The sequence below is a fragment of the Coregonus lavaretus genome (genome assembly GCF_964263955.1).
Source record: "Coregonus lavaretus genome assembly, chromosome: 13".
NCBI classification, from domain to species: domain Eukaryota; kingdom Metazoa; phylum Chordata; class Actinopteri; order Salmoniformes; family Salmonidae; genus Coregonus; species Coregonus lavaretus.
In genome coordinates this window covers 9,634,823-9,645,492 of record NC_140000.1, presented here as the reverse complement: position 1 = coordinate 9,645,492, position 10,670 = coordinate 9,634,823, and the positions used below count along the sequence as shown (strand labels likewise).

Below are 10,670 nucleotides of genomic sequence, written 5' to 3'. Positions count from 1 at the left end.
CCAAAATAAGCTTTTTGTGCATAATATGGAACATTTCTGGGATTTTTTATTTCAGCTCATGAAACACGGGACCAAGACTTTATATGTTGTGTTAATATTTTTGTTCAGTGTAATTCCAGACCCGGAGGGCTGAAACATGTCTAGTTTTCATCCTCTCCTAATAAGGGACTGGTTCAGACCTGGGACACCAGGTGAGTGCAATTAACTACCAGGTAGAAAACAGAAGTGTTTCAGCCCTCCAGGACCGGAGTTGAACAGCCCTGAGAGTCTATAGCAGCCATATACAAACAACACTCAGAGCTAAAGAGCATTGTTCCAGTAACAGGTGTTTATTGGTAGTACAGCATACACCAGAGTATCTCCCCTCTCAGGACAAATACCCATATTCAGGTAGTTCAGTCAGTTACTAATACTCACTACATCCTCTCCATGAAAAACTTCCTCCCACACCAAAATAATAACTTTGATTATAGTACAAAAGATCAAAGCTATAAAACCGAGTCCTATCTGGTGAAATTAAAAACTTGTTCAAGCTCTTTAATATCCTTTCATACAGGTGATTAGAGCCTGGCTGGACTGACATCTACATTAACATTACAAATCTACTTTGTAAAAATAAGAAAGTGAAATGGACCATTTTCAATAATAACACTATGGTTATAGCACCGCTGAAATGTAGAAAAAGGCAACTTGAACTGTCCTAGCTAGCTAGCCAGCCATGGTTACTGTAGGTGACCACGTTTGCAGTCTCACGTGAGTATATGTTTCTACTAACAGACACACACATACATACATCAACTCACCCACACAAACATGAACACTCTAAAGACAGACTATCAGATGCCCATGCTCACCACTCACTCATAACTAACAACAGATGTTTTTGCACATTCAATGTCCAGGAAAGTCAAAGCATATCCTAATGATTTCCCCTCCTCTTCCTCTTACTATAATCAACCCCCTCCTCTTCCTCTTACTATAATCAACCCCCATCTCTTCCTCTTACTTATATTCAACCCCCTTCTATTCATCTAGTCTCTAAAATGACTGATGTTCATGATCAAAATTAACCCCCATTTTCCTCTCCCTTTCAGTCTTGGTCTCAGGCTTGAATGTCACTAATACAAGTCTTTAGTGTGGGTCCCAGTTTGAAGTTCATTTCAACCCCTCTCTTCCTCCTCCCTCCCTCCTTCCCCTGTCAGTCTCGTAGGCTGTTGATGGAGGCACAGATCTTGAGGGCGGGTCCTAGTTTGATGTTCATGGTAGAGATTAGGTGTTCTTCTCTGAGTAGCAACAGGGCCTGTCCGTCAATCTCCTGGGATAAGAACTGGGCTGCCAGCTCCTCACAACCTGGGAGGGGAGGAGAGAGCGAGTGAATACACTATGAAAGGGACTGCTCACTAGCAATGAACCTCAACCTAAAATACACTTTGGCGTGGGTTATGTACAAACCATAACTCTTGGTTTCTTTGATCTAATTCAGGGTTTCCCCAAACTCGGTCCTGGGGCCCCCCCTGGGTGCACGTTTTGGTTTTTGCCCTAGCACTACAAAACTGATTCAAATTAGCAACTCAATAAGCTTTGATTATTTCGATCAGCTGTGTAGTGCTAGGGCAAAAACCAAAACGTGCACCCAGGACCGAGTTTGGGAAATCCTGATCTACACTGCTCAAAAAAATAAAGGGAACACTTAAACAACATAATGTAACTCCAAGTCAATCACACTTCTGTGAAATCAAACTGTCCACTTAGGAAGCAACACTGATTGACAATACATTTCACATACTGTTGTGCAAATGGAATAGACAACAGGTGGAAATTATATGCAATTAGCAAGACACCCCCAATAAAGGACTGGTTTTTCAGGTGGTGACCATAGACCACTTCTCAGTTCCTATGCTTCCTGGCTGATGTTTTGGTCACTTTTGAATGCTGGCGGTGCTTTCACTCTAGTGGTAGCATGAGACGGAGTCTACAACCCACACAAGTGGCACATCAATGCGAGCTGTGGCAAGAAGGTTTGCTGTGTCTGTCAGCGTAGTGTCCAGAGCATGGAGGCGCTACCAGGAGACAGGCCAGTACATCAGGAGACGTGGAGGAGGCCGTAGGAGGGCAACAACCCAGCAGCAGGACTGCTACCTCCGCCTTTGTGCAAGGAGGAGCAGGAGGAGCACTGCCAGAGCCCTGCAAAATGACCTCCAGCAGGCCACAAATGTGCATGTGTCTGCTCAAACTGTCAGAAACAGACTCCATGAGGGTGGTATGAGGGCCCGACGTCCACAGGTGGGGGTTGTGCTTACAGCCCAACACCATGCAGGACGTTTGGCATTTGCCAGAGAAAACCAAGATTGGCAATTTCGCCACTGGCGCCCTGTGCTCTTCACAGATGAAAGCAGGTTCACACTGAGCACGTGACAGAGTCTGGAGACGCCGTGGAGAATGTTCTGCTGCCTGTAACATCCTCCAGCATGACCGGTTTGGCGGTGGGTCAGTCATGGTGTGGGGTGGCATTTCTTTGGGGGGCCGCACAGCCCTCCATGTGCTCGCCAAAGGTAGCCTGACTGCCATTAGGTACCGAGATGAGATCCTCAGACCCCTTGTGAGACCATATGCTGGTGCGGTTGGCCCTGGGTTCCTCCTAATGCAAGACAATGCTAGACCTCATGTGGCTGGAGTGTGTCAGCAGTTCCTGCAAGAGGAAGGCATTGATGCTATGGACTGGCCCGCCCGTTCCCCAGACCTGAATCCAATTGAGCACATCTGGGACATCATGTCTCGCTCCATCCACCAACGCCACGTTGCACCACAGACTGTCCAGGAGTTGGCGGATGCTTTAGTCCAGGTCTGGGAGGAGATCCCTCAGGAGACCATCCGCCACCTCATCAGGAGCATGCCCAGGCGTTGTAGCGAGGTCATACAGGCACGTGGAGGCCACACACACTACTGAGCCTCATTTTGACTTGTTTTAAGGACATTACATCAAAGTTGGATCAGCCTGTAGTGTGGTTTTCCACTTTAATTTTGAGGGTGACTCATTTACATTTTAGTCAATTAGCAGACGCTCTTATCCAGAGCGACTTACAGTTAGTGAATACATATCTTTTTATACTGGCCCCCCGTGGGAATCGAACCAGTATATCAACTGAGCTACATCCCTGCCGGCCATTCCCTCCCCTACCCTGGACGACGCTGGGCCAATTGTGCGCCGCCCATGAGTCTCCCGGTCGCGGCCGGCTGCGACAGAGCCTGGATTCGAACCAGGATCTCTAGTGGCACAGTTAGCACTGCGATGCAGTGCCTTAGACCACTGTGCCACTCAGGAGACTCCAAATCCAGACCTCCATGGGTTGATACATTTGATTTCCATTGATAATTTTTGTGTGATTTTGTTGTCAGCACATTCAACTATGTAAAGAAAAAAGTATTTAATAAGATTATTTCATTCATTCAGATCTAGGATGTGTTCTTTTAGTGTTCCCTTAATTTTTTTGAGCAGTGTAATTGACCAGTTGGCCATTGGTTCCATTATTATAGTTTCCCCTACTATGAAGACTCTTTATTAAATTGTTTGCTTCATTGATTGTTAATGAATAAGTACTGACCTTGTAGTGAAGAGATGAACCTGCAGACCTCCTCCACACCCCAATGGGCGGGGCTCCCAGACAGGAAGTTGGCCTCGTCCAATGGGAGGCTGCCTTGAGCAGAGTCGTCCAAATGGGGATCGCAGTGGGCGGGCCTAGGGCAGGAGAGGGAGGAGCTAGGGGAGAGTGATGGGGAATCTTCTTCCTCCTCCTCCTCTCCGTCACAGCTGGACACATCCTCCGAGCGACTGGACTCAGAACGACACTACAGCCAATCATAGAGAGAAGAGTATCATACATGTAGACCTGCACATTTTAAATATGGAACTGACCCTGCATACACATACACACTGAACAAAACTATAAACGCAACAATTTCATTGATTTTACTGAATTACAGTTCATATGAGGAAATCAGTCAATTTAAATAAATAAATGAGGCCCTAATCTATGGACTGCACTACTGAGAGTACAGATATGCATGTTGGTCACAGATACCTCCCCCCCAAAATATTGGGCCTCACAATGGGCCTCAGGAGCTCGTCACGGTATTTTTGTGCATTCAAATTGCCATCGATAAAATGCAATTGTGTTCATTGTCCATAGCTTATGCCTGCCCATACCATAACCCCACCGCCACCATTGAGCACTCTGTTCACAACGTTGACATCAGCTAACCGATCACTCACACGACACCATACATGTGGTCTGTGGTTGTGAGGCCGGTTGGACATCCTGCTAAATTCTCTAAAACGACGATGGAGGCGGTTTATGGTAGAGAAATGAACATTACATTCTCTGGCAACAGCTCTGGTGGACATTTTTGCAATCGGCATGCCAATTGTACACTCCCTCAAAACCTGTGACATCTGTGGCATTGTGTTGTGTGACAAAACTGCACATTTTAGAGTGGCCTTTTATTGTCCCCAGCACAAGGTGCACCTGTGTAATAATCATGCTGTTTAATCAGCTTCTTGATATGCCACACCTGTCAGGCGGATGGATTATCTTGGCAAAGGATAAATGCTCACTAACAGGGATATAAACAAATGTGTGCATACAATTTGAGAGAAATAAGCTTTTTGGAGCGTATGGAAAGTTTCTGGGATCTTTTATTTCAGCTCATGAAACCAACACTTTACATGTTGCATTTCTATTTGTGTTCAGTATAGTATGCTTACTTACTTTATTGTGTTCTTATTTTTCTATCTTGTGTGTTTTTGTTCTACCTTGTTATTTTTAGTAGTACATTGTTATTGATCACTGCAGTGTTGGTTAGAGCTAGTAAGTAAGGCATTTCACTGTACTTGTGCCATTCAAACTTAAAACAGGAGGAGAGTAAACAACAGCAAAAGTTGTATTGCATTCTATTCTGAGTGGACATTCACTCTTTTCATGGATCAGAAAAATCCACTTTACCTCCTTGACAGGCAAATGTCTGCCGGCTATTTTAGCGCAGGCGATCTCTGAGCTACTCCTGCGAGGACCCCTGCGTCTGACGATGCTGTCTGGGGGAACGGGAGGACCAGGCGGCCGTGCAGAAGCTCGCCCCCTACTGACCTGGAAGTGGTGACTGCAGCTCACATTGTATCTGGAGGAAAGTGGACAAAGCAGGTAACAACAAGGAGTCAATACTGTTGGCTGCACCCAGGACAAAAAAGTGATGTCAACAGTGCTGACTTGTTCTGGTCAGAGAGGTGTGTGATATAGTGAGAAAACAGGCGAGGTGGCTAGGGTACCTCTTAGCGCAGGTCTTGGAGCAGAACCTCTTGGAGCCCCTAAACTGGCTGGCTGGAGCAAAGCTCTCACAGTACTCGCACTTCAACACTGGAGAGGAGAGAGTCAGACTGTTAGTACAGAGATGACTAGGGATCAGAGGAGGCTGGTGGGAGGAGCTATAGGAGGACGGGCTCATTGGAATGGCTGGAATGGAATTAATGGAACGTTGTCAAACACATTACAATGAGCCCGTCCTCCTATAGCTCCTCCCACCAGCCTCCTATGCTAGGGATGACAACTACTGTACAGAATCAAGCTATAGTCCTGCAACATCTCACAGACAACTGGATCAGAGGCAGAATCAAATCAAAATAAGCTGGTATGGAGTGTATTCTTTAAGGAAGCTAGACAATATACCACCCACTAACCCAGTGGTTCCCAACCAGGGATCCTAGGACCCCTAGGGGTACTTGGCCTATCCACAGGGAGTACTTGAGAAGACTCATGAGGCCATAGGCCTACTGGTAAAATGCACGAGGGCGTACTTCAGGGGTACAGTTGGTGGTACAGTAGCTGAAACAGGTTGGGAACCACTGCACTAACCTGCAGGGCCTCCATTGTCAGCCTGTTGAACACCCATGGCTAGAGGCTCCTTAACTGGCCCAGTCACCTGTCAATCAATGTCAAGTTTGGGTGTTAGAGAAGGATACGTTCTGGCCCTAAAGCAAAGTTCTGTGCAAACAAAACCAAATATCCTCTCCTGATCCATGGTAAGCAGGTAGCTAGGTGCCATCCAGGTATGTGAACTCACAGGGAAAGGCTCAGCTCCCTCCTGGATGACAAAGCCCTCTATGAGGTGGGTGAGGACCTGAGGTTTGACCACCGCCTGGGGCAGAGGGGCTCTGTCTCCCTGACCCCCCACCCCCCGAGACAGGGGCAGAGGCAGAGACAGGGTGGGGGGAGAGGAGAAGGCTGGCACCGCTTTAGGAGCTGGAGAAAGGGATAGAGAGAAAGTGAGGGAAACAGGGTAGAAAAGAGTGTTGGTGAAGTGTCAGAGTTTGGGAATTTACACTATTCATTCGAAAAAACAAACATGAATTTACCAAATATGAATCGTGCTCTGTTTTACAACTTAACCTTAAATCCTTGTATCAAGCAATCGCCAACCTTAGATAGCATTCAACTAAACAAGAACATACAGTATATCTTCAGACATCTTACCTGAGTCCAACGTGGGGGTGGGAGATAGAGGAGGGGCAGAATCTCTCATTGGTGGACAGCAAAGTTGGGAAGGTTCGACTGCCATCGCATTGGTTCCATCAGTTTCCGACTTCCTCTTCAATGAGCCAATTGCAGGCTTTGCCTAATGCATCAGGACGAGACAAGTTTTGATTAACACACACACACACACACATATACACACACATCCTAACACTTTTCGTTTCTAAGAGGGTTACCATGGTGTTCCCTCCAGTAGAGGCTGTAGCGGTGCCGTTGTCCTGGGGGCAGCAGCTTCGGGCCTGGGCCAAAGCCTGGGAATTTCCTACTGAGCCCTGCCTGGCTCCCACCAGCTGGACTGGGACATGGGGTGGGTGGTGGCCCCCCGTGTTGGGCTGGGAGTTGTTGGATGGGGCCGGGAGGATAGGTGGAGGGTGGCGTGGGGGCAACTGGACAGGTAAGCGGTGACCCTGTGAGGTTTTGGGCTGTATGTGTACAGGGCCAGAGCTGTGGCTCACCTTGTCCATGTTAGTGTTGGACTGCTGCAGTGGCTGCACCACCAAGGTCTGGGTGTTGACGTTAGTTTTAGGGGCGACTGAACCTATGGGGTAGCCCTGAGAGGAGGTAGGAACGTTGGAGGTGGGGACTAGGATGTGCGTCACCGTGGCAGCAGGGGTAACCGTGGTTACCGCCCGGGCCTGACAAAGCCCTGAAGGGGAGAGGAGGAGCTGGGAGAGAGGGAGCGTGGGAGAGGGGGAGGAGGTGGGAACTGAGGCGACAGCGGTTGGGGCCATATGCAACTGGTTTCCAGTCTTGACATTCATACTGGGGAGACCGGTGGCAGTGGGATGAGTGTAGTTAGTCAGTTTGGTGGCCATTTGTTGCTGTTGGGGTTGTATCTGCTGCTGCTGCTGGGTGTTCTGAGAGAACTGCTGCTGTTGCTGCTGAGGATGCTGTTGTTGTAGTTGACTAAGAGAATAGTTGGCTGATAGAGGGAGAGAGAGTATAAAGCATGTTTAAAGTTGGAGAGAGAGACAGACCGTTCTTTGCATTTAGTGGCACACAAATTAATAGAGAATTGTGTCTGCATATTGGAGGCAAAGATAAGTCCTTTCACCTGCGTCTTTCCTGTCAGGAAACTCAGTCTTCACCGCGGCCACTCTGGGAGTGGAGATACAGTGGAGAGCCAGGTTCTGCACCTGAGAGAGAACGAAGAGGGAGACACAAAATAAGGCAAACAATTAGAAACAATATTATCTGTGCAAAATCTGTAGACTGAAAAATCGCTGCTCACAATAGGAAGTGGTCACTACCTGGTCATTGTCTGATTGGGCATTGGAGGTGGGAGGGACTTCCTGTTGCTGCTGTTGTTGCTGTGGCTGTTGCTGTGCAACTGTCGCTACAGCAGCCGTTGCTGTGCCACCAGGCATGAAGATGAGCTGGGAGGCTGCGAGGGGTGCCCTGAGGGAGCGGTTGACCTGTGGGCTCATAGGTCAGAAGTCATTGAATATAAAGAGGTTAATGGTCAACACAGGGAGGCTCCTTCTCAACTGTCCAAAAATCTGTCTTCTCCTTGTTCAACTCACTCTCAGGTACATCTGGCCCTGTCCTGCTGAGTTCCCACCCAGCAGCACTGATTGGCTGAGAGCTGATGATGTCACTGATGTGGCAGGGCCGAGGGGGCGGGGATTGGTCATGGTCCCTCCCCCAGACGTGGTGCTCAGATTGACCTGTGACAAGAGGGAAAATGTTGATGCTGGAATGTGCCATATTCCATATGCCAGGAATCTCAAAGAAAGCTAAGAAACTGCAATTAAGGAATTACATGGATAACAGTGCTTGCCACATTTATTTGAATTATTGACTGTGATACTTACAGTGGTGGTTGCTTGGGACACATTGTGGTTGGGAGAGTTGGACTGGCGACTAGCAGCAAGGGTGGCCTGATAGAGAAACAAAATGAAAGAGGTATGTAAGGGATAATTAACGAGGGGCTATGCGTCCTATGAAAATAGTTAATGACGTGGAAGGTGTGTTCCACGACGCGCTAGCGAAGTGGAACTGACCTTCCATGGAGTTGCATTATTTTCCAGAGAACGCAAAGTCCCGAGTTGATTATCCCTTTTATACCATGGCTATAATTGAACACATTTGCAGGTAGAAATGTGTTCAACATCAACTGAAGTAGCTAGCAAGTTTACTAGATAGCTACAGTTGTTGCCTTAGTAAACAAACAAACAGACTTGCTAGTTTAGCTAACCAAAACATCATACCTAGCTTGCTACTATGAACATCGAATTCAACAATACCAATGTTTTCAATTCAAATTTTGCTTTCAAAAGCAGCTTAAACAGAACATGTAAGAATGAACTATAGCCATTGAATTCTACCGTGTGTTATAGGGAAATAATACATGCTCTAGAACGCCATTCAAGCCAATCAGAAAAAAGTATTCAACAATGCCATGGTATAATAGTGCTATTACCTGTTGTGTTACCTGCTATTGTGTTATTATTACCTGTTATTATTGTGTTATTAGCTTGTGTTACCCGTTAATGTTATTCCCTGTTGTGTTACCTGTTATTGTGTTATTAGCTCTTGTGTTACCCGTTATTATTGTGATATTACCTGTTGCACGGCAGCCAGGTTGTGAAGCTGCTGGGCACTGTTGATTTGCTGCTGCAGCATGAGCTGCTGGAAGTACTGGGCTGCGTTCGGCTGTCTCTGCAGCGCCTGAAGGGCCTAGAGAGTACAAATCATCACCATCATCAACATCATATTCATTAAGATTAAGATCAGTTTATTGTTCAAATGCACACAAGGTCCACCCAAAATTTGACTTCCACTTTTAACCCAATCACTACGAAAGACACATACAGGTTTTTTTTTGAGAGGTGCGGGGGGCTGCGACACTGGGCGCCCTGGGACCTGTTGTTGTGGGGGGGGGTTAAGTGCCTTGCTCCAGGGCACAACAGCAGGCAACGGCATCTAGGATTTGATACCAGCAACCCTCCGGTGTGCACATGGTCTTCTTGACTGGTCATTCCTAGGCTAGTCGTTCAACATTCAGTGCCCTATTATCAAAGATAATGATTCATGCAGCAGGCTTTTTTTTTTTTTACTCACCTGCACAGCTTGCCTCTCATACAGAGACATGTGGGCTATCTGGGGAGGGCGGGAGTTCCCAGCAGAAGGAGCATTCCCATTGGTAGAGCCCGTGTTCTGGTCATCACCTGCATCCATGCTCTCTGCACAAAACACAGATGTCAATCAAATCATGCACTGTAATTTCTTACAGTACTGTCAAATAATTCTTTTTTTGTATTATATGAAAATATATACAATAACAATTGCAAAGCAATTTTATTACCTAGAATTCTCTATTCCCAGTATCACACATTTGACCTCAATAGACCCCTACCTAGTTATCACGTTCTAATCTAGTCTACAAATTAACTGGCCATAACTGCTAAAGCTATATATTGCTGTATGTTGTTGCCGTTGCTATTCTTAGATAGCGAATGCAATGGGTGAAATTGTCATTAGCGGTAGGAGGCCGGCTGGCTGTCAACAACATGATCGATGTCCGAAAGGGATGCAGCCAGGAGGGAACATGGATGGACAAGAAGTGTGCTCTTCCAAACGTTTAAAACGTTAAATTACACATCCAAAATTAAGGACAGACAATTGCGTTTTGATATTAGCTAGCTATATTATTTACTTTTCAATGACTGGCAATGTCGAATTAGAACAAAAACTAGGCAAGATCATTGCAACAACAGTGCATCTGGCTAACGTTAGCATAGCTAGCTAGCTATCAAGCTAGATAATAAGTTGACTGCAAGACTTCGTGAAATCTTTCTCTTACCTCGATCTCCTGGACCTTTATTTTTACCTTTTTAATATACAATTCAGCTTTTATCCGTAAACGTTTTACGCATTTGCATTAGGAAGGAATCTTTGGTGATGTTTTTCAGATTTTTGTGTGAATCAAACAACGGTTAGGCAGATGAGAGAAATCCCGCCCCCCTCTCACTCTTTACCATTCCCTTTCCGGCGCCAAAAGTTACGTCATTGAAATGCATCAGAAACCGAACAGTAGCCGAATCCAAAAGCGACCCCTAGACCCTACACCCCATGCACTTGTGGAGA

At 46.5% G+C, this 10,670-nt stretch overlaps 1 protein-coding gene across 2 annotated transcripts; it reads right to left on the bottom strand.

The window, feature by feature from the left end:
* Window positions 1–308: 308 nt before the first annotated feature.
* On the bottom strand, window positions 309–10,567 carry LOC311140158 (polyhomeotic-like protein 1). Of its 2 annotated transcripts, none has more exons than XM_084175097.1 (15): window positions 10,387–10,567; window positions 9,645–9,766; window positions 9,147–9,260; window positions 8,396–8,461; window positions 8,105–8,248; window positions 7,832–7,996; window positions 7,636–7,717; window positions 6,758–7,503; window positions 6,522–6,663; window positions 6,112–6,290; window positions 5,904–5,970; window positions 5,321–5,408; window positions 5,001–5,172; window positions 3,603–3,846; window positions 309–1,350 (listed from the first exon to the last, which is right to left on the bottom strand). In XM_084175097.1, the coding sequence occupies exons 2-15, from the start codon at window positions 9,759–9,761 to the stop codon at window positions 1,199–1,201; spliced, it is 2,478 nt and encodes an 825-aa protein (XP_084031223.1). In that variant the 5' UTR covers window positions 9,762–9,766; window positions 10,387–10,567; the 3' UTR covers window positions 309–1,198. The 2 variants fall into 2 exon arrangements, with proteins under 2 accessions (XP_084031223.1, XP_084031224.1); XM_084175098.1 differs by having other exon boundaries at window positions 10,414–10,502.
* Between the last annotated feature and the right edge of the window lie 103 nt (window positions 10,568–10,670).